Below are 24,038 nucleotides of genomic sequence, written 5' to 3' on the forward strand. Positions count from 1 at the left end.
AGGTTGGTTGACTCAGAGGAATGGCAGGAGGGGAACTTGGCCCTAAAAGCTTTATAGAATCATACTGTTGTAGGAAGCTCATGTGATTCTTGTCCCTTTGACAATTGCACACACAAAAAACAACTCGATACTATCCCTGGGTCTCTGAAGTTTATGTTTGTGACATGATGAAGATTTAACTTACCATTTCCAAATTGGTCGTCTTCAAAATCAAAGGCTTGAAATTGGACATTCATTGTTTTCAGTTGAAGCTGGGTTGACAGCTGGATGCTCTGCTCACTCACACACTTGAAGGAATGCCCAACCACAGTCTCAAACATCACCATAGCACTTTTCATTCCTTGGTAAATTTTCTCTGAAAACACAAAGATGAATTATAGGCACATCAGAATCTTGGCATATATCCAATGAGTTCCAGCGGTTACTGGTGGCCCATGTATAGTTAAATGGCCTTCACTTACATATGGCTTTCAGGGGTTCTGCCCTGTCCTCATGAAAAACCACTCTTCTGCTCTTTGGGGACTTTTTCCTGTATTCTGTAGCATGTGGGGGCAAAGTCACATGAATTAGAATGTGACAACATTGAAATGAGAACTTTTAGGACTTTTTCTCCAGTTGTTTTAAGTCATTGGGGGCAGTGGTGGGGACTATTGTCAGTGTTTGGGGACTACAGAGAAGTGCCCAGAAAAACTTCAGAAACAAGAGAAGCAAGATCGCTCTCTGTGACAGTCACATGAACCCTTAATGAATCAGAATAGACATCCAAAGTCTCCAAGTGGAGCGTTTACATATTACTAGATTATATTAATACAGCAAGAGGACAGGCTAATCCCATCATTAGGAAGGGTTGTTACATCCATCCACATGGAAACAGAGAAGGGAGAGGCCCATCTCTGCCCATTTAAGTGCTGCTGGGGAGAGAATGTTCTGCTTAAGGACTGGCCCTGTTTGTTTCCTGACAGGTACGCCCGCTTCAAGGTGGATGGGGCTAAACATTTTAATCATATAATTAACTCCATTTGCTCTAATTTTACATTCATCAAACACCCTTCTGATTATACTTTGGCTTCTTGAATGGGAGAAAGTTCACTGGCCAGAGGACCCAACTAGCTAGTCCCCCTGGCATGACGGTGTAAGAAACAGTTGCATGAAAAATGCACAAATTTGCATTCTGATTTTATGCATCAATTTCATGACCTTGGTTTAACATCAGCCTCTTTGAAGAAACAGACAATACGTAAGGGGGTGCTGACAGCTCTCATGATTGAGGACCAGACTATGGACCTTAGTGAATTCACCAAAGTGTGCCTGCAAGGAATACCCATGGGCTATTAATGAGGGAGCTTGTGAATTCACCAAAGTTGTGCCTGCAGGGAATACCCATGGGCTGTTAATGAGGGAGCTTGAAAGTCTCCCTCCTTTTCTGTCTCTGTGGATGTGTTGCCTGTGCCTAAGGTAACATCCCACATTAAGGGTCTGCTTGCTATGTGCCGGGTGCTGTGCAGGTACTCTACATGTACTTTCCTGTTTAATTCTCATAACAACCATTTGAGATTGGTTCTACTTTCTCCATTTTACAGACAAGGAAATGGAGAGTTGGAGAATTGAAAACATTTGCCTAAGATTCTACAATTAGTAAGTGGAATTTGGACTCAAGCAGTCTGATTGTAGAGCTTGCTATCTTTTTTTTTTTTTTTTAAGAGAGAGGGAGAGAGAGCATGAGCAGGGGAGAGGGGCACAGGGATAGAGAGAATCTTAAGCAGATTCCATGCCCAGTGTGGAGCCTGATGTGGGGCTTGATCCCACGACCCTGGGACCATGATCTGAACCCAAATCAACAGTCAGATGATCAACCCACTGAGCCACCCAGGTACCCCTCTAGAGCTTGCTATCTTAACCACTACCCGATTGCTGTCTCCTGCCATTACTGTACTATTTACTGTAGACTCTTCATTGGCACATGCAAATGTCCTACATGATGTACTGAATTATCCATGTGTACTGCTATACCATGGGTTATACCCCAGGGTAGTTGTCTACTACCACTACTACTGCTGCTGCTATCACTCCCAATAACATTACAACAGTCACTACCACTGTAAGTACAACTGACTACTGTTACTAATACCATCACCATCACCACTGATGTGCAAATTGTCATTATTGTGACTACTATAGCTCCTGCTACTACTGCTGAGCCTGGATTATTGGGACCTAGAATTCTTTTATCCCCTTTCTCAGCTTCTAACTTAGCTTCTGGTCTGACTTATCCTTCCCTTGCTTCTTGAGACATCACTACCTTATTCCTGGCTAAAATTTGGTCCATGCCTAGTGATAACATTAGCTAATTTATGTTAGCGTTCATAATATTTATTCCCCAGCCTATATGAGTTTACTTGTCTACGTGAGTTACTATGTGAAAGTGAGTTGTCAACTATGACACCTTACTTACTTTTAACCAATAATCATTGACAACATCCTCTTGAACAATATCAGTATCATATATCTACTATTCTAGATAGACATTTCTCCACATTTTCATTTCCTGGCAAGTTTCTTTAGTATAGGCTCCTTAATAAGATAAGTTTAAGCCAGTCAAAAGATAGAAGTTTAAAAAGGAGAAAACAGACATGAAAACTGTTTGTACAGTACCTGGCACCTAAGAGGTGCTCAACAGTGGTTTGTTATCTAAGTCTGGGCTTTCCAGAGAAATGTCTGATCCCTCTGAGCAATTCCCCCAACTTGACTGGGAGCATTACCTTTCTAGACACGAACACTGTAGGAGTTCTCTCGAATGGCCCCACTGAGGGCAATTCTCTATGTAGCAACTGGACTGAATCTTTATAAATATAAACATGATATATCATTTTTCTATACCAAACCCTCCAATGACATCCTTTCACACTTTAGACTAAAATTCAAAGTCCTTACCTTGACCTACCCCCAAGACCTACATGCTCTGGCCTGGATGCCCCACAGATCTTCTCTGCTGCTTTGCTCACTCTCTTGCTGACCCCTGAACACATGAGCAACTTCATTCCTTAGGACTTGTGTATCTGTTGTTCCCGCCACCGGAAAAAAGCTTCCCCAGGCCCAGATGCCCCCAGATGGGGTATCTCTCTGCTCAAACCTCACCTCTTCAGAGAGGCCTTCCTTCTTAGAGGTCTCACTTAAAATATCTTTCCAGTCCGCTCCACAAGGACCTGCTTGTGTTTGCTCATAGAACTTAATACTACTTAACTATTATAATTTAATGATCTTTTTATGTTCCTTTCCTCACTTCTAGAATGCAAGTTCCATGACAGCAGGGACTATATGTTTGGATAAATGGATTTCTACTGCCTATTAGAGGGCTTGGCACCCAGCTGGCACTAATACATTTTTGTAGAATAAATGCATAATTTCAAGAGTATAGAAAAAACTGCACCATCAATAGCAAGTCTGTCCAAAAGTCACTAAACTCTTTATTGTTGCTTTAATGATCTCTGCTTTAATGATATCTGACATAATTTAGTCTAACCTCCTTCGTGAGCAGATGAGCAAACTGAAGCAAAGATGTAGTAAGTTCTCCTGGGTATTGCTTTAGTCTATTTCTCCAAAGCAGCATCAAAGATTAGTAAACTCAATGGACTGAAAAATGAGCGAACCAGAAGCACAGCACCAGAGCTGGTGGAATAGCCTTCTCTGACTACTTACCTGGATTTGAGACTGTCAAATAGGCTCTCACTTCACTGATATAATAGGAGTTTTCATCCTGTAAAACAGCAGTGTGTTAACCTTTGGGCAATCTGTTTTTATGTTTATGATCCTGGTTTACAAACTTTGTTTAACTATTAAATCCTGGATATGGGGATTTGGGGGTATGTTGGTATGGAGCCATAATTGTGTTTGAAAACTTAAAAAAAACTTCAAAAAAACTATTCAAAGTAAGTAATAAGTAATGGCTTACCCTTGCCCCCAAATGTCTGTACTTCATACTTGTTGCTATAGCCTAAAATTCAAATTCCACCAGTCCAGAGACCCTTCAGTTGGACCAAGTTTCTTCTTGTTAAAATACATACACATCTGGAAGATGGAGAGGTTGGAGGGGTATGCAGTAAGCTTTTACTAGTAATTAATATCTTAGGGTAGAGATTCAAACTGAGACCACTCATCTTAAAGACTACCATGGGTAGACTTCATGGGGCTCATAAACTCTTTGGGTGTGCAAAATTTTACGTGCATTTTCCTGGGGAGAGTATCAATTGCTTTAAATTTTTTTTTTCAACGTTTATTTATTTTTGGGACAGAGAGAGACAGAGCATGAACGGGCGAGGGGCAGAGAGAGAGGGAGACACAGAACCGGAAACAGGCTCCAGGCTCTGAGCCATCAGCCCAGAGCCTGACGCGGGGCTCGAACTCACGGACCGCGAGATCGTGACCTGGCTGAAGTCGGACGCTTAACCGACTGCGCCACCCAGGCGCCCCTCAATTGCTTTAAATAGATTAAAGGGTTCATGTCTCCAAAATGGCTAGATAGGGCCACCATGAGGGATTCTGGAACAAAAAACATCTCCTCTGAGATCACTGGGTGTTCTATAGAAGAAGACCCCAAGTGACCATGTTCAGAAACATAAGGCAATGTTCCACATTTATTTAGGAATTGTTCGAAAACAAAATGAACCATTACAGAATAGCCCTATAATCTCCTGTGAGACTAAAGGTGTGACATTAAAGGGAATTGAACTGAGATATGAAAGGGTAAGTTTAAAAAGGAGGTTTTGAGTTTTCTTATTTTTTATTTTTTTTATTTTTGGGGGGGGAATTTAAAGTAGGTGATTTACAGTTATTATTTGTAAACATTCATTAGAAAACTATCCATGAGTAAGAGTGAGCAACCAAAATCAGAATCCAAAATGGAGTTACCTTTAGAAGTTGCAAGTCTAGTCATTAAAGAAATTAGTAATAATAATCTTGACTATATTACAGTCCATTTGTGTATTTTTTTTTAATTTTTTTTAACATTTATTTATTTGTGAGACAGAGAGAGACAGAGCATGAACAGGGGAGGGGCAGAGAGAGAGGGAGACACAGAATCTGAAACAGGCTCCAGGCTCTGAGCTGTCAACACAGAGCCCGACGCGGGGCTCGAACTCACGGACCGTGAGATCATGACCTGAGCTGAAGTCGGACGCTTAACCAACCAAGCCACCCAGGCGCCCCATTTGTGTATTATTTGTAGATGAAATGATGATTCCCTATACAATATAAGGCTTCCAGAAATACAAACTGTTTTAGTAAGGTAAGCTAGCTGCTATTGACACATTCAACTCTAGATCCTAAAATTCATTGAACAACACCTACCACATACTGGCTTCTTACCTTATGCCAGGCACTGGAGCAGACACTTCTATGCCATGCCTTATTTAATCCTCACAACAACTATGAGAAGAAATAAAGGCTCACTGACATGCTCAAGGTCAGAGCCCTAATGGGTGGCAGGGGAAGATATGACCCCAAGCTTCTTGTCTCCAAGTCTAGTGTTTAATTCCTCTTATATCCACTCCACACCAGGAATTGTTCTAGGTCATAGGAAAAGAAGAAGAAGAAGAAGAAGAAGAAGAAGAAGAAGAAGAAGAAGGAGGAGGAGGAGGAGGAGGAGGAGACCTGGTTCCTTCCTTCTACATACTCAGTCTTAGGTCTCAAAGGCAAGGTAAACAATGTGCTTGAACCGTCCATTTGTTTTAGAGAGAAACATCTGTGACCCAGGCCCTTCTTGGGTCACTTCCACAAACCACTACTCAGGTTATTCTTTATTTGGGATCCTTTTTAGCATATAAGAGACCTGTAATTCAGGGCTCAAAGTCACTGTTACAAGATCCCTACCCTATCCTAAGAGCAGAAAGGATCCTTTGAAGAGATTTAAGCAGAACATTGACACGAGCATAACTTTGTTTTTTGAAATTGCTTAGGTGGCAGTGTGAGATTGCTTTAAGGAACAGTAAGAGAACAGTGATGAGGCCAGCTCTGAGGTCCACAGGAGACCTCCTGGAATCTTCCCCTTCCTGTGGCATCTGCTTGATCTATTCTCACATTAGGAAAAGCTCTGTATTTCTATAAAAGCTTCACAGTTTACTAAGTGCATGCTTTCACCTACATTGCCTCCTTTGAGCCTCACAACACCCCCCTGAGAGAGAATAAATATTATCAACCCATTTGGCAGCTGAGAACAAAGAGCCTCAGAGGAGTTAAGCATCTACCTCTAATTCACATTCTTTGTAGGCAAGACAAAACAAAATCTGGTCTACAGGATCCTGCCCTACATTTTCCTCTGTGGGATATGTGGGTTTAGACAAAAAAAAATTCGTTGTGCAAGAATTTTCTTTCACATTCCCTGAAATGCAGGTGTCCATATTTACCCATCTATTGGAAGCAGGACCAGCTACACAGTTTGTGGGGTCTAGTACAAAATGGAAATGTAGGATCTCTTGTTCAAAAATCATTTAAGAATTTTAGGAGGTGACAGCAAATCTTAAGCCAAGCAGGGGCCTGGCTGACTGCACAGGTCACATGCTCATGAAGCCAGCCCTGACAGGAAGAGCCATTCCTGCTCCCCAGCTCTATAGGGCTAATGCCAAAAGTGAGGCCTTCCAGAGCAGATGGCAGAGTGCTCACATTCACTGTTAAGTTCACCTTAATGATGTAACAGGACAGTCTGGAGCTGGTATCCAGGTTTCCTTCCATTTTGACTGAGTCAAAATTAGCCAAATGTTTCCTAGGCCTGAGCTGATGTCTATTGTTATGATGAAGGAAAAGCATTTGTTAGGTGAATTCATGTAAACAAAAGGGCAGAAGGATGTTTAGTATCCTTGAGATTCCTAGTTTTATAAAATTTATCCTACTGATACCAAATGAGTCTTATCTAGACAATTGTGCCCACTTTTTCTGTACAGTTGTGGTGTCACAGGATGTTCTTAAAGAAAATAAAATTGTCTTTTTTTTTAAAAGTAATCTCTACATCCAATACATGGCTCGAACTCACAACCTCAAGATCAAGAGTTAATATACTCCACCAACTGAGCCAGCCATGTGCCCCCAAATTGTCTTTTATTTAAACTAGAGCAAAGCACTTATTTTTAGATTCAGAAGTTCAGAATTTAGCATAATTTGAATGGTAGTGGGGCTGAAGTTTATTAAAATTTTTTTTTAATGTTTATTTACTTTTGAACGGAAGACAGAGCACAAGTTGGGGAGGGGCAAAGAGAGAGGGAGACACAGAATCTGAAGCAGGCTCCAGACTCTGAGCTGTCAGCACAGAGCCTGACATGGGCCTCGAACCCATGGACTGGGAGCTCATGACCTGAGCCAAAGTTGGATGCTTAACCGACTGAGCCACCCACGTGCCCCTGAAGTTTATCTTATTTTCTTTTATTAAAACATTTTTCAATGTTTATTTATTTTTGCGCGCATGTGAGAGAGAGACAGAGTGTAATTGAGGGAGGGGTAGAGAGAGAGGGAGACACAGAATCTGAAGCAGGCTCCAGGCTCTGAGCTGTCAGCACAGAGCTTGACGTGGGGCTCAAATCCATGAACCGTGAGATTATGACCTGAGCTGAAGTCCGGTGCTTACCCAACTGAGCCAGCAGGCCCCCCTGAAGTTTATTTTATATAAAGGGTTGGCAAGTTTTTTGGTTTTTTTTTCTTTTTTATAAAAAGCCAGTCAGTAAATATTTTAGACTTCACGGTTCTGTGTAGCTGACACTCAATTCCACTACCGTAGCCCAGAAGCAGCCACAGACAACACATAAACAAGCGAGTGTGGCCATGTTCGAATGAACTTCATTTATAGACACTGAAATTTGAATTTCATATGATTTTCATGTGCTATGCAATATTCTCCTCCCCCTGCCCAAGCCATTGAAAAATGTAACAGCCATTCTTAGGCTGGAGACTATAAATTTTTTTGGTGGCAGCCTGAATTTGGTCTGGGGGCCACAGCTTGTCAACTCCTGGTGCCCACCATCAATGAAACACAAGGTTGTAGAACAAATCAATTGGTAATGAAACGTTATAAAGAGAGTGGTTAACCTCCTATTTAGGAGAACAAAGCTTTGCTAATAATTTTTAAATACTAATTTAAAAATATTTTTTGTTCCCATGTAGCTACTTGAATTGTCAAATCTTTGTGAACATTCCAAAAAAATGTTTTTATTTATCCAGAAGGATGAGGAAAATTATAGCAAGATTTACCTCTTAGTTTGATGTGAAGATTAAATGAAAGAATCCATGTAAAAAATGTACCACAGAGTCTTCACTCGAATTTTAACCAGTGTAGGAGCGCCTAGGTGGCTCAGTTGGTTAAGTGTCCAACTCCTGATTTCAGCTCAGGTCATGATCTCATGATTCATGAGATCGAGCCCCATGTCAGGCTCTGCATTGGCAGTGCGGAGCCTGCTTTGGGATTCTCTCTCTCACTCTCTGTCCCTCCCCCAACCCCACCCCCAAATAAACAATAAAAAATTTAACCAGTGTTATTCACAATGGTAATAATAAATTCAATTGCCCCTTAGTAATTGTAAACCTCTTTCATAGCGCTCCAATGAGCATTTTTTGTCTATTTCCTAGATCTCAGATCTACCACAGATAGAGAACAAGCAAGTGAGGTGAGCTTCGACAGTACTACTGATTAAAGAAACAGAGCTGAAGCCTCAGCTCTGGGGAATGGGAGTCAGGTGGGTACAGAGGAGGGGCTGGAGGGCTTGGGAGCTTCAAGCAGATGGCAGACTTAACCTAAAGTCCAGGGGAAATTACAAGTTATACATCATGCACTTCATAGTATCTGCTTTCTCCTTTGATGGCCACAAAGTGATCCTCTGCCAGATGGGTTTTTTTTTTTTTTTTGCATTTGGGGTTCAGGTTGGAGAGTGACAAATATCAACCATGCTGGATTCTTGAAAACAAAGTGAAAATCTTTTGTGTATCCATCAGCATTGACAAAAGGGGGCTAAGGACTCCTAACAACTAAATGTGGTACTTCAGTACTTACAGTGTGTCCATTTGAATGGATCACTTACAAAAGTCCCATTTCACCATTCAACAAATGGGATGCTGACACAGTGGCTCCTCATTGCCAGTATCTAAGAGCTCTGCAATATCTCATTAGAGAGGTCCTGATTCCTCAAGGGACCTAAACATCCTCCTTAGCAAAGGACCAGGTCCAGAGCAAGCTAGCCAATCAACTTGCTCAGGAAGGCAGTATATCAATGACCTTGAGGCCCTGGGTCCTCTCCTTAACTTCAGCAAAATGCAGTGTAGGAGTTTCATAGTCACAGATATTCAGGATGTGGATTTTGTCTTCAACATCAATCAGACCTTTTTTGCTCAGCATTGTTGTGACTACACCAAGAAACCTTTGCTCTGTATACAGCAAAAGGAAGCCAAAGAGGCTGTTTCTTTGGAGCTGCTGATCTACTTTTTGGCAGCTTGGCCCAGAGTCTTTGTGAAATTTAGATTCACCCCTTTATTGATTTATTTCCTCATCAAACATTTGCTAAAGATATACTATATACAAAGTCAGGGCTGAGCACTGTGAATAATCACAGACATGCCTTCAAGACAGTAAAATATGCAACAAGTGCATTAATGGAGGTCAGGGAATAACCAATGAGGGGTCAGGAAACCAAAAGAAGAAAGTCTCCCAGTTTTGTCTGGGATGGAGGTGGGGGCTGGGGGGTGAGGAGATTTCATAGGGTGAAGATATCTGAGCCATCTTAAAGCATGAATGCAAAAGGGCCTGAGGGATGGTAGGGGCATTCCAGGCAGAGGGAAAAGCATAAGGGAAAATAGGGCATGAAATAGTACAGCATTCTTGGGAAGTTCTAAATAGTGCATTCTGAGGGTATTAGCATTTGAACCCTGATAACAGTTCTCAGGAGTTTGTAAGTTAATAGGGCTCCAAATGCCCCTGCAAGGCTCTGGGTATACACCAGGGTGGCAGACGGCATTCACTTTCCAGACCTTGGCTGGCAAAACACTCCCTGACTCAGTACCCCTGCCCCCAGGCCACTGATTTCTCCCATGTCCCACTTCCAAGTCAGGGCTCGAAGCCTTGAGCTGCCCTGCCCACCAGGTGGATGAGAAGGGGACAGTGTTGAGCACGGAAAAATAAACTCTACACAAAGTTACTGAAAGATGTTCTAAGCCAAACTTATCCTAACAGGAAGGAAGTTGTGGGGAGTGGGGGAAGGGAGGTATATTTATCTTGCACCTGAAGGGTCTGAAAAACTTTCAGCTTTGTCACCTTAATCAAATGAGACACTGACATGGAAAGGTTTTCAGTTCTTTAAACAATGAAATGAGAGAAATGAGAAAGGAAACCCACCTCTCCTACCCCACTATGGGCCAGATGCCACCCTCAGCACTGTCACATATATTAGCCTCGTTCAACTTCACAGCAGCCCAAAAAATAGGGACTGGTTGGCCCCATCTTACATAGGAGGAAACAGGCTCAGAAAGAGAGGTAGAGACTTGTTCATGGTCATGTAGAAATGACATGGATAATTTAAGTCCCAATTGAACAACATCAAGGGACAGTTCAGGATACAGAATTTTCTTTACATTTCTGTCATTGGCAGTATTTCAATTTAAAAACTTATGAATTATCTTACATGTTTTGAAACCTGCAACTATAGCCTGTATTTCTTTTATTTTCTCCTATAATGTCTGGTTCTGTGTTCAGGACAAAGTAGGTGCTCAGTAAACTCAGGCTGTTAATTCAGCCTTGCTCACCAGCATCCATTTGCCATTCTACAACTTGGTTCTCATTTATAAGATTTATTATGTTACAATGAACATAAACTATTTTCCAAGGCTCTCTTTTTCTCTAGAGCAGTGGTTCTCGACCAGGGGTCATTTTTCCTCCAGGGGACATTTGGCAATGTCTAGAGTTATTTGGGGTTGTCACAAATGGGGCTGGGTGTTGCTACTGGCATTCAGTAGGTAGAGGCCAGGGAGACTGTTCAGTATCCCACCAAGGCACAAGACAGCCCCCACCACAGACTTATCTGGCCCCAAATGTTAATACTGCCGCTGTTGAGAAGCACTGGTCTAGAAGGTAGCAATGATTGAAAAGTGGCCAACAGAATTGTTGAGGCCATTTCTCTTGTGGAAGAATCTAGATGGCCTTCCTGCCTAATGCATTTCACACAGTGCACATGTTAGGGCAGAGCATCCACAGGCCAAATTTGGCTTACAACTGTGTTCTGTCTGGCCAGCATTGTTCAAGTTTTCAAAAAGTGTGCTGCCAACATTTAAAAATAAAAGAGTCTGGATTTCTGCCCTGTCTTGAACAATCAGAAGATCTGATGACACTGGTTTCTCATTACCTCCTGAGGGAAATAGTATGTAAACTATTGAACAACTGGTATAGCAAGGCAGAAGCCACTTAGAATGTAGACCCGACCATCCAGAATGAATGTCCACCATAAAAGACAGTGACAGTCCCCAGGGAGAGGTGCCAGCCCAGCCACTGGCACCACCAGGAAGAGTTGAGGAGTGGCAGCCCCTCTGGGGAAGATGGCACTCTCTACCTCTCCCTTTTGTCGCCTCACTCCCGAGGCTTGCCTCTGTCATCTCATTACTCCGACATTTTCCTTATGCACACTTCATGGGAAAGTGAAGTCTTTGTCAAATGCGAGAAAATAAAAAAATAAAGACTGCCTGTTTCACGGAAAAAAATTCTTCCTAGCCTATTCTCTCATTAAGTTCTATGTTTAGCACCTGTGATCCTTGAATTTGTGGCTACGAGTGGCTTAAACAAGTTCTCTTCTAAAATGCAGAAATTCTCCTGAAGGACTAAGGCTGGTGGGACTTTACTTTCTACAAGCCTCTTTGCTCCTCTTATTGTAGAGCTAAGGTCAGCTGCTTAAGAAATTGGTGCTGGGGAATGAAATGAATAAAGTGAATTTGGCTGGAGGGACTCTGGCAAAGCAGCTATTGACAACTTGGGGCCTTGGATAGGGGTTTTCCTTGCTCCTTCCAGAGATGGGTGGAGGGAGAAACGCACTGCTGGTCCTTCCAGCTCTATCTCTATATTCATTTCCTGTCCACACCTCTGGAGGCATAGAGATTTCCAGAAAGGCAGAGGCTCAACACTCGGGTGGAGTTTGATCAGAGTCCAGTCCCAAAGCATTAGAAAGGCAGGCATAGAGGACATCAGGAGACAGAAAAAAGGAGCAAAAAGAGACATTACAAGGTGCCAAAGAAACCCCTGCTTGACGGCCTGCCTAAGTCAGTGGCCACTGAGTGCTACAAACACTGGAGTTTTCTAATGCTTTCCCTCAGACAATCAGTCACACATGCAGTAGTCTGGGCGGAATCAAGCCTTGAGCTAAAGCCTAAGTGCTTGTGCTTGTATCCTCTGCCCTTTTGCTGAAATGACTTTAAAACAATTCCTGACCCCTCTGAAGGTTTAACCTCAGTTGTCCCAGAGTAGAGCACAAATTCTTCCCTGAATGTTCTTCTGGTGTGAGAGAGTATGTTTTTACCATTTGGTACTGAAAGGAACCCCTTGGCTTCTCAAGTGCATCTCTTCCTATGGAGAAAAGTATGTACATGGAGGATAATGGAGGATAAAGCTTTTGACGCCAACTTAACATCATCAACAACAACAGCCCTTTATTGAACTTTGTTATGTACCAAGCACTGTGCTAGACAATTTACACATTACCATTTCTGATTCTCCCAAGGGTCCCACTAAGGAGGTGTAATTATTTCCATTTTATAGATGAGAAAACATGCCCCAACTAGTCCAAGATCATGTGGCCGAGAGCCAATCTTGACTTGTTTCAGGTCAAAGCCTACACTCATTCCTCCGCAAGATCTCCTACCCAATACCCCTCTAATTTCAGGGGTCACATTTGATAGATAAGAAGGAGGCCCACACCAAGTCTCAGCAGCAAGGGTTTTCTTAGCACCTCCTCCCAGGCTCTTGCTTGGCCTGTTTGAATGACACTTTGAGAGAAGTAGGGGCAAGTCTCTCCTTTGAGCGTGCGATGACCATAATTGTATCCCCAAGACATTTGCCTACTTCAGTCATTGTAATCATAGCTACTGGCTATTGAACATCTGCTTTCCAAGTATTGGACAATGCTCTTTACAGAGGTGATCTTTAATTCCTTTCCCCCATTTTTCAAATGTGAAAATAAAGTTTAGACAAGTTAAGTTGCCTGCTTAATGTCACAAGGTGAGCGAGTGACAGAGTCAAATTTGTACCCAAGACTCTCTGACCTCACATCCATAGTATTTCTACTCCACTCTGTTGTCTACCCTTTTCATAATATGGTCTGGGAAACCCAGTGCCAGGTTAGTACCTAAATCTTGCCTGCTGCAGTTGGAAAGAACCCACTGTGACATTTGATTGTGGTTTTAGAATAATTCTGTTTCTGTGTGCCCACTGGGAATTTCTATGAGTCTGTTGATCTGTACAGCTTCCTCCTTTGGGTAGTTTGTAAAGGGCACCTGTGGCTGGATTGCCCAAAGCCAAGCCTCCCCTAAGAGGCATTGAAGCCCTTCTTGGACTGCACAGAGGAGGCTGAAGGGGGAAGGAGGCAAACATAAGATGTTGACACTTCCCTCTTCTCCATCTCCATACCCCTCACTCTTATCAGGGAATATCTCAAAAGGCTCTGAGATCTACTTCCTTTGAAGCTGAAAGTGAAGTGTGTGGTTGCACCACTGGGCCCCAGGGTGAAAGAAAGGGAAAGCAATGCTAGAGCCATTTGGTATGAAGGAGCTCAGCCCTCACCTTCGTAAATGTGAGATTCACAAATCCACCGTGGAAATTCAAGAGAAGGTTGGATTTTCGAGAGCCACAGTTCCCGGAGGACTGCGTTGCATTGGGGTCGATGTTGAAGTATCTCTGAGTTGAAAAAACCTAAACCAAATACAATAGATCAAATCAATGAGATGAAGAAGAAAATTCTAGCTAGGGAACCAGGCGCAAAGGCTAATAAGTGAATCTGAAACTCAAGTCTAGTTTATGTTCACTTGAAAGTTTCAAAGTCCCCAGAAAACTCCTCTATCATTTCCAAACTGCTTTATGTTCAAAAGAGTTTTTAAAGGAGTTCTCCTACAGAAAGAGTTCCTTGATAGATAATTTATAGCCAGTCTATTCCCAATATACCACATGGAATTTGATTGTTGTTAAATTAAACATGTTAAAAGGTACTACAAGAAAGCGTTTGCTGTCTAATGTACTTCAGTTTCAAACGAAAACCTGAATGTGGAAGTTTTATAAAACCTGTGCAAAAAAGAAAGTATTGCTTTAATGGTGATTCCTTCAGTAAAGCAAATAATCTCAGCCCTATCCCCACTCCTTCTAATCTTTTTTATCTGGAATTTTGATACTAATGTCACAGTTGGCTAGAACCATGGAGACTAATCCAAATCTCTCACTTCACAGGAAAGTTGCCGAGGCTTGAGGTCATCAGGAGGCATAAGGCCAGGTTGGGCTCAACACTGAACTTACCCCAACACTCTGCCCATGTTGGCTAAAACTAAGAGGTTTGCATGGTTACAATTTGGATGTGTGCCTTCTTCTATCCAGTCACTATTGGTTTCTGTTTTTATATGTACTCTAAAACAGATTCACTGTTTTTTAATATATGAGGTTTATTCATTTATTTTGAGAGAGAGAGAGAAAGAGAGAGGGTGGGGGGGGGGGAGCAGAGAAAATCCCAAGCAGGCATCCTATTGCCAGCCCAAAGCCCGGCGTGGGGCTTGAATTCGTGAACTGTGGGATCACGACCCAGGAGGAAATCAAGAGTCAGTCGCTCAACCGACTGAGCCACCCAGGCACCCCAAAAACCCAGGCACCCATTCACCTTTTAATGGAGCACCTTGGAGAAAGAGGAGTCTGCAGCTATTTGTTTCATTAAAATATGACACAAGATGCACGGGGATGTTTATTTTTACCAAGACACACTGCACTCAAACTTTTTGAAGATAGTGTTACAGTCCTATGGCGCCAACTTACCGACTCTGTGTCTTGAACCGTTAGCTCTATCCCCATCTCTGCTTTGATACAGAGCCTGCTTCCATTCAGAACTTGATAAATTCCGGTCTTGGCTGATGAAGGCTGAGGTGCCAGAGTGGGCCCAGGAGCCATGGTGGCAGGTGAGGAAGTTTGGGTAGTATTGTGTGCAGCTGTGGTGGCTCCTGAGGTGTGCATGGGTTGAGTAGACTTCTGACTGGTTGTGCTGTTATGTGGTGAGGTGGACAACATTGCTGGAAGGGTGGTCTGGTTACTGGGTTGGGTGGTTTTCCTAGCTGTGGGGCTGTTTCCTGTTGTATGTGCTGGTGGGGTGATGGTGGTTGGCAGTGAACCTGGGGCTGCCCTGGAGCCAATGGAAGCCTCAGTGCCTGGAGCAGCTGTGTGTGAGTTATTGGGTGTGGCCGGGGTTGTGACTAAGGTGTGGACTGTGGTGCTGGTAGATGGGGTACTGTTTATAGTTTCCAAGGAAGTTGTTACTAGAGTTCTTATTGTTGTGTGTGTGATTGCGGGTTCAGAGCTGGAGGTTGTGGCAGCTCTCTGAGAGATGACATGACCATCCGTTGATCTTACTGCTGAAGTTTTGGGAGGTACTTGGTTAGTTGGTTGTAGGAAAGGTTTTGCTATGGCCTGCACTGTTGTTGTGGTTGTAGGCTGATAGTCCGAAGTTTCTGGAAACACTTTAGCTCTTATTTGACTGCCATAATGCAAAATCACTGCAAATTAGGAAACAAAAGTGTTACCACACTCATAGCTCACATTAGTGAGTCCCTCCCCCACCCGCATTTTAATGTTTCTTCACTACAAATTAACACTTTTACTTATTTATTTACTTACTTTTCTCTTTGGGATAGTGACTCTGTCGCCTTCACATCCATATACTCAGAAATGTAACTGTTGGATCACATGGTAGTTCTACCTTGAATTCTTTTCTAAGTTTATTATTTACTTTTTTATTTTTATTTTTATTTCTTTATAGAATTTGTTGTCAAATTGGTTTCCATACAACACCCAGTGCTCATCCCAACAGATGCCCTCCTCAATGCCCATCACCCACTATTTATTTATTTTTTAAAAAAATTTTAGGGGCGCCTGGGTGGCTCAGTTGGTTGAGCGTCTGACTTCGGCTCAGGTCATGATCTCGCGGTGTGTGAGTTGGAGCCCCGCGTCGGGCTCTGTGCTGACAGCTCAGAGCCTGGAGCCTGCCTCGGATTCTGTGTCTCCCTCTCTCTCTGCCCCTCCCCTGCTCATGCTCTGTCTCTCTCTGTCTCAAAAATAAATAAAAACATTAAAAAAATTTTTTTTTAATTTTAATGTTTATTTTTTGAGAGAAAGAGAGAGAGAGACAGAGAGCATGAGCAGGGGGAGAGGCAGAGAGAGAAAGAAACACAAAATCTGAAGCAAGATCCAGGCTCTGAGCTGTCAGCACAGAGCCTGATGCAGGGCTTGAACCCACAAACTGTAAGATCATGACCTGAGTTGAAGTCGGACGCTTAACCAACTGAGCCACCCAGGCGCCCCTATTTTTTAATTTTTGAGAGAGAGATACAAATTGAGCAGGGGAGGAACAGAAAGGGAGAATACCAAGCAGACTCCACACTGTCAGTGAAGAGCCCAATGAAGAGCCTGAACTCACGAACTGTGAGATCATGACCTGAGTTGAAACCAAGAGGCGTCCCTGAAATCTTTTAAAGATAAATATGATTTTTTTTATTTTTTCCAAACATGCTCATTTACACACAATCATACAATCCCAGGTTTGAAAGGAGTTTTAGCAGTCATCTAGTCCAAACCTTAATCTGATGTGTGAATTGTACCTACAAATTTGCCATGTGTTCATCCAATATAAGCATGATTCCCTCCAATGATAGGAGATTCATTTCCCTTCCATTTTTGATTTTGTTGCCAATTTTTAAGTATATTTATTTTGGGGGATGGAAGGACAGAGAGAAAGGGTGGGGGGGGAGAGAATCCCAAGGAGGCTCAGCAGGCTCTATACTGTCAACGGGGAGCCCGATGCAGGGTTCGAACTCACAAACTGTAAGATCATGACCTGAGCTGAAATCAGGAGTTGGGCGCTTAACCCCAGCACCCCTTGCTGCCAGTTCTTGTAAATATAGATCAGTTTCTGTCTGGTTCCTATTGTTTGCTTAACCTTTTGAATGGCCCAGGCTTTCTCAACCAGGAAAGAAAATTAAGCCCTAATTGCTCTGACGTATTTGGTGGGCTATCCTTCATAGTTTGGCTTAAATGCCAGCTCTTCAGAGTCTTCCCTGTCATCCTTACATAAAATAGCTCCCCACCCCACAATTCCACATCACAGTGTTATATTCATTGCCTGCACTGGGCTAATCACAACCTGTAATTATATAAGGGGATAAGGGGATGGTATTAACATATTTAACAGTAAGCCTGGCCAGACAGTGTGTACCAGCACAATGATAGCCCTGATTATATGTTTATTTATTGGTTTATTTATTGACTGTGAATCTCTCCCACAAGATTAAAAGTAACTTCAACGTGGGAATTGTGTGCATTTTTTTTTTTTTTTACCACCAGTGCCTATGCATGAGAAGTGTTCATATGAATTGGATGAACAGATGACTGGATGAGTAAATGAGGATAACAGCACTGAATACCATTGTAGACCTTCTAGGATTATTGTGAGGCTCAAACTAGTTGGTTTAAGTGAAGTCTTCCTAGACCATTAAGCATACCTGTAGTGTGTGTTACTGTCACAGGTTCTCTCCTGGGCCATCTCTGTCTCTTTTTTTAATTTATTTTTTATTATATATATAATTTTTTAAATTTAAATTTTAGTTAACATACAGTGCAATATTGGTTTCAGGAGTAGAATTCAGTGATTCATCACTTATGTACAGCATCCAGTACTTATCACAAGTGTCTCCTGGGCCATCTCTTGAGGGTAGAAGGCCTCTGGCTCTTTTTCAACCCAAATAGTTCTATCCTTGCCTCCTCTCAAACACACAGCAAATCAGAAAACTGAAAACAATGCAGATGATGTTCCTTGTGAGTTTATGATCAGGTCCACTGAGAGATGGCTTTGTCTCTTCAATGCTATGGTTTCATTGTATTTGCTCATTGTATTTACACTCACTGGAGCTGGAGCTCCCCAGTGCTGGCCAGTGACTTGGGAAAACATGGGGAAAAGGAAAAAGGAGATCACTCTATGCTGGTGTTTCACATCTAATCAAAATTATCCATAAACTCCTTTACTATCTCGCTCTTTCATTCACTACATTTCTAAGTGGTTACTTTTCCTATAATAATAACAATAAAATCTCCAAGTTACTGGACACTAACTACGTGGCAGGCCTCAGGTCAAGGGTCATCTTTCACCAATTCCTCAAAAAACCCTCTGATGGGTTCTATCTTTATCCATCTTTCAGATGAGGAAACTCAGGTTTAGAAAAATCCCATCGACTTGACCATAATCCCACAACTAGTAAATTGTGAAGGTGAGACACCTAGTAAGTTCTGGAAGCAAGACTTGAGTCCCTGTCTGAACCAAAGCCTGCCCTTGGATTTGGGATTAGTGGAGATGGTGTGTGTGTCACTGGGAAGAACGGTGAGCGAAGAGACAAAAACAGAGAAGAACAGCAGGGTGTTTCTCCAGTGACCCCAATTCACCAAACCCTCATAATGGCGGTCGGTGGTGAGGTTTTCAAAGGCTCAGATGCTAAAATAGTGATTATTTTCCAGAAGAAAAATTCTAACTTCAAGCCTACTAGAAACACTTGTGAAATATTTCTGCACAGCTGGCTTGAAAAATGAGAAAGACAAAAATATCAGTTAAAATTGTCTTAAATGACCTTTTAGAAAGGCTTATTAATGACATTATGTGAGACTATTATTAAAGGTATTTTTTTTGTATCTAAAATGCTCATTTAGATAATTTGAAATGTATAATAACGTGAGAGTTGTGGATTTTATGCACTGCAGCTTTACTTTGTAAGCCTTTATTTTTTATGCCTATGTTGTAGAATTTGGAGCAAAACTTTCCATTTCAAGGTTGTTATGAAGGTTGACAATTGTGGAAGATTTACTTTCACAATTCATCTGGGCCAAACCTGAGTTGCTGGTTCCTCAGTCATGACCACAACAGAAACCCCATTAAGTTTACACTATTACTATGGAGAAAGAGAATTCACTCCCAGGTGTACTTTCCAGGAATATCTTGTAGTGATAAGCAAAGACTGATTCAGAGAATTCTGAGAGACTGGAAACCATTTGCTTTTTGTTCTCTTGGGGAGATATTAGATCCTTGATAAAATCTCACTGTGCACAGCTTATGCTTATGAGCTAAAGCAAATCTTCTCAACTGAGTAGCACACCCTATAAAAGGGGGAGCCTTTCTCATACTGTAATTAAAAGTCCTCTCTCAGTAGTGATGAATGAACTCAAACAAGGGAGAAAAGCACATTGGTCATTCATGAATTCACAGCATCCCAAACAGGACCAGACAACTCATGATACCCATCAAGATGTGCTTTGTATGCAGGAAGTATTTGTGGGGTGGCTGGAGATGATGGCAGTCCATGGTGTCTTGATATGGTGTGTGGCTTTGTGGTGGGCAGAAGGCTGGGCCGGCAGGTGGCTGGACCAAAAATGTCAGAATGTGTTACAGATTGAACCAGAGTGTGTTCCCGGATAGAACTGGGAAATATTGTTCTAATGGTCTTCTCCTTCCCCTCTGTGGCTTCTCCCTTCCCCATTTCCCCATAGAACTGTGGGATATAAAAGATGGGCAGGAATTAGATGGATAACTGACAGGAGTAGGTATGCTGTGCATTATAAAATATTCTAGAAAGTTCAAATGTTTATTAGGTACTTAATAGAAATAATATTCTGGAAAATACACTGTTTTGTAAAATCTATGCATATGACCACACATATATGACCAATCTTTGTCAAAACTGGGTCACAGTTCTTAAACAGGACCTCTGACCCTGTAAAGGTTTCGTTTATTTCACCAGTCTGTCTGAGACCCATCAAGAGGGCAGTGGGCAGAGGTGAGGGCAAGGCAACACTCAGAATCTGTGTCAACTCTTCCTCTACTCAGAAGAACACAGCTCTGGAGTTTCACATGCCAATTTGTGAAGCCCATACCCCCAACCCCCACCATCTTCTCTCCAGCATTCAGGAGTCTCAGCCAACAGGTACCCAGGACTGAGACCCATTGCTTGGGCTCCTCTAGATGATGACCTGCCAGAAGAGGTGTGAGAAGGCTGGGACCCCCTACAACCACAGAAGGAGCTGAGAGATCACTTTTCAGCCCAGCCCTGGGGAAGTCAGTGACCATGCAAGGGCTTTTTCTCTAGGTACTTTCCAGATGGCTGGTCCTTCCCAGATAGCATTTGTTTGGTTTCCCTGCCACACCCAATTCAACGGATCTGAGGGGCTTCTTCTGAGCCAAGCTCCATGCCAGGCATGGGGTCTTTGTTCTCAGGGGCCCAAAGCCTTGTGAGGCAGACGCATAACTGGACCACACTCTTCGAGGTGACCAGAGTTATTATAGAAGGAGGTATTGAGTGCTATGGGATGCAGTGGGGAATCCAACACAAGGGAAATTCTTTAGGCAGATAAGAAAGTAAGTGGTATCCCAGGCAGGATGAAAAATATGTGCAAAGGCACAAGGTCTTCAGAGCCTGGTATGTCTGGATAACAGCAAGGGGGTAAGTATGGTGGGGACATAAGAATTGGGAAGTGAGGTAAGGGACCAGGAGGGAACAGGCCTGGCAGGTCTTGGAGGCTACACTTTGTCTGCAGTTGGGAACACAGTTGGCAAGTAAATGGAGCCCTGTGGCCATATCCAGGGTCAGGGAATTGAATTTAGCCCCCAGATACTTTCTCTGGCACCTCCCCAGGCAGCAGAAGTAGCCCCAGCTGGGTGCTGCAGGAAGACTGTTTCTGGCACAATTTAAACTTCAGTTTTAGCAAAAAGATGTAAATCTTATCTCTGTTACTTTCCTGTGGGACTTGAGATTCAAAAAGGACCCTCGTAAAGAAGGGGCTCCAGTCCTGTGGCATAGACTGCTGGCTAATTACTCCCAAATCCAGCCTCCCCTTTTCCCTTAGTCACAGAACTGCAAATTCAAGCTGAGGATTTGATGCCTGAAATACAGAACCCTGCCTCCAAGACTCTTTTCCTGCTCGGTGGGAATATGTGACTGGATTTGAGCCAAAGCAGTAGAAGTTGTAGGGTTATATGGGCCTTCCAGGAGGGCTGCTTGTAGGGCTGCTTGCTTAGTCACCTTCAAGACCTCTCTACTGCCTTTGTGTTTTCCTTTTCAAACCAGCCTGGAACTTGTATGTGATGGTTGGAGCTGCAGCAGACACTTAGAACCATGAAAAGACCTTGCAGGTGAACATCACACATAGGAGGGTGGGCCTATAATAATGAGCCCCTCACCAGACCTGGTGTGAATTCTTCTGGACTTGTCTTCACATGAAGGAGAAACAAGCATTTATCTCATTTATTTTGCTATCTTTTGTCTCCTACGAGCAGCTGAATCTAAACACAACTGATACAAACTTAAATCCCTTCATTTTATGGGGGAAGAATTTGACACCAGGGAAGCAAAGTGACTGGATAAAAATTACAGAGCTAGTTTACCTGGAAGCTATGTCTCTCCTACCAAAATGTCCAATGGCTTTTGCTCATCTCCAGTTCAACAAGTATCTCTTGAACCTATGCATACAGGGCTGCGTGGTGCAGTGGTACAGAGCATGAAGCCTGACACCAGGCTTCCTGGATACAAATCTCAGGCTGCCACTTGTTAGCTGAGTGACTATGGATAATTCCCTAACCTGCCTCAGTACCCTCATCTGGAAAATGGGGCCCCTTCACATACTTCATTCACTAGGTTGACCCTAGAGAATTTGCAGCTCAGAGAGGAAAGGGCAGGGTAAACACTTCCTCTGAAACTGCCTGTGAATTTATTGAGCCCTCATTGTATTTCTGACCCTGCCAGTCATCTGACACTCTCTGAACAGGTGCTCACACACGGGTCATGGAGGGTTACTGCTAGACTGAGATCTTTTGCTTTTTTATTCGCTTAGAGTTTGCCTTTTGCCTCCAGAAGAATGTGACACTCTAATTCTGAAAACATGGCAGAAGTAAAGCAGCCTGGATTAGGACACTGGCCTGACTCTTCACCCAACTTTCCTGACAGTTCATGTTGTAGTCAAATGCCTCTGCATCCCTCATGTGAGCATGTTATTAGCAGGGCCATATGGACAGAATTGGTTCCTTCAAGTGTTCAACTCAGTGCTTCTAGAAGAAATTGTGGATTAGCCATCAAGTAGATAACAGCACACAAGAGGACCCAATGTCAAGGGACAAAATGCTCTTCATAAAAGCAGAGGGTGGGCACATAAAATAATCATTAAGAGCTCAGTTACCCAGGGGGCCTGGGTGGCTCAGCCAGTTAAGCATCCAATTCTTGGTTTCGGCTCAGGTGATGATCTCACAATTCTGTGAGATGGAGCCCAGAGTAGGGTTCTGCGCTGACAGCACTGAGCCTGCTTGGGATTCTCCCTCTCCTCTCTCTGTCCCTCCCCCACTTGATCTGTCTCTCTCAGAATAAATAAACTTAAAAAAAAAAAGCTGTTTCCCAGATAGTTTCTCTGATCTGAATTATAGTAGTACTTAAAAAATTTCTTGACTCCTTGGTTTATACCTCTCTGAAATGGCATAATTTGTCAGACCACATCTCACTCACCTTCACACTTCGCTGTTTATATAATATAAACACGGCACTTCGTTCGTGATAAACAGGAAAAGCAAGGCATAATGTGCTTTTCCCAGTGTAGCAACAGCCTCATCTCTAAGCCCCTGCTCAATTCTCCATCTCTTAACTCTAAGTGATTTCTACAAACTTGTCCTGATAAGGTGCCCAGAACCCATTTGGGACCCAGGTATAGTGTCACTGTCTTCTCGAGTTGACACCTACTCTACTAGACTCACGGACAACAAGCCCAAGCTGTGAAAGCCTTTGAGGAAAAAAATGAAAGCGTGCTCTGTGTTGAGGAGGAGATAGTCCCACACCAAATACCACAGTAGCTAAAGCCATGCAGCTATCTCAGTCTCTCCTGTCTTACCTTGGTCAGTGGCACTAGCATGCATTAGGATTTAATAGGACCAGAAGCAGCACAGAAAGCCATGGGGGTCACTCACCAGCCAGGGACACGAAGAACACTACCGCTGCAGAGAGCTGCCAGGGCATGACTGGGGAGCCAGAGAGAGGGCTGGCCCTGCTGCTGCACTGCCGCCAGGCTCAGCACTTCTTGATCTTCTGAATAGTACAAGGTTAATTCCAGGGCAGGCTCCAGGAACAAAGAAGATACCTCTCTTTGCCCCTCATTCACTTGTGGCAGAGAAACCAACGTCACTTTCATTATGAGAAGTAGCTGAAACTCCCTCCCAAGTGGTGCGCTGAGTGGGGAAGGAAACCAGAAGTGGCCCTTGTGTGAAAGCAGCCACTTTCATCTCTGCCTTTAGTGTTTGTGAGGGGCGGGGATCACACCCTTCCCCCTACTCCAGCCAAGGTGAAGGGCATCTGAGACCATTTCTCCACAGGACGTGGAGGACCTGTGGCAGTGCCAGCTTCTTTTTCTCATAAGTTAGGCCTCCATTTTTCTCTAAGATCTTAAGTACATTTCTGTAAACCCAAAGACTCTTCTCAGCCAGGGGAAAGCCAACCCCTCATTCATGAAGGTGAGCAGGAGTCTTCAAACTCCGTGTCTAGAGCACTGTCTCTGTGTGTATTCACAAAAAGTCTGAGGTAACTCTGCTCTATGCCCATGGCCACATCACCTTGTAGGGAATATAAGGAGTACAAGCTTAGGAGTCAGGGAGAGCTGGGTTTGAATCTGGCCACCAGTTGTATGACCTTGGGTAATGTTTCTGAGCCTCAGTTTCTTCTGCTGTACAATAGGCATGATATTGCCTACTCTCAGGTGCTTTATCTCAGACACAAAAAATATT

The 24,038-nt window shown here is 43.1% G+C and overlaps 1 protein-coding gene across 2 annotated transcripts in view; it reads right to left on the reverse strand.

Moving 5' to 3' along the window:
- Window positions 1-23,462, reverse strand: part of LAMP3 (lysosomal associated membrane protein 3) — a 36,780-nt gene extending 13,318 nt beyond the window's left edge. For both annotated transcript variants that reach the window (XM_047100148.1, XM_047100147.1), the window contains exons 1-5: window positions 23,229-23,462; window positions 15,014-15,744; window positions 13,784-13,912; window positions 3,697-3,754; window positions 185-355 (exon numbers count right to left, since the gene is read on the reverse strand). In XM_047100148.1, the coding sequence (XP_046956104.1) occupies window positions 185-355; window positions 3,697-3,754; window positions 13,784-13,912; window positions 15,014-15,744; window positions 23,229-23,277 (1,138 nt within the window). In that variant the 5' untranslated portion in view covers window positions 23,278-23,462. The remainder of the gene's footprint in view (window positions 1-184; window positions 356-3,696; window positions 3,755-13,783; window positions 13,913-15,013; window positions 15,745-23,228) is intronic.
- Between the last annotated feature and the right edge of the window lie 576 nt (window positions 23,463-24,038).

This window comes from Lynx rufus, unplaced genomic scaffold, assembly GCF_022079265.1.
Source record: "Lynx rufus isolate CCGP_SWC_20201006 ecotype Redwood Valley unplaced genomic scaffold, mLynRuf1.p SCAF_5, whole genome shotgun sequence".
In the NCBI taxonomy this organism is placed as follows: Eukaryota; Metazoa; Chordata; class Mammalia; order Carnivora; family Felidae; genus Lynx; species Lynx rufus.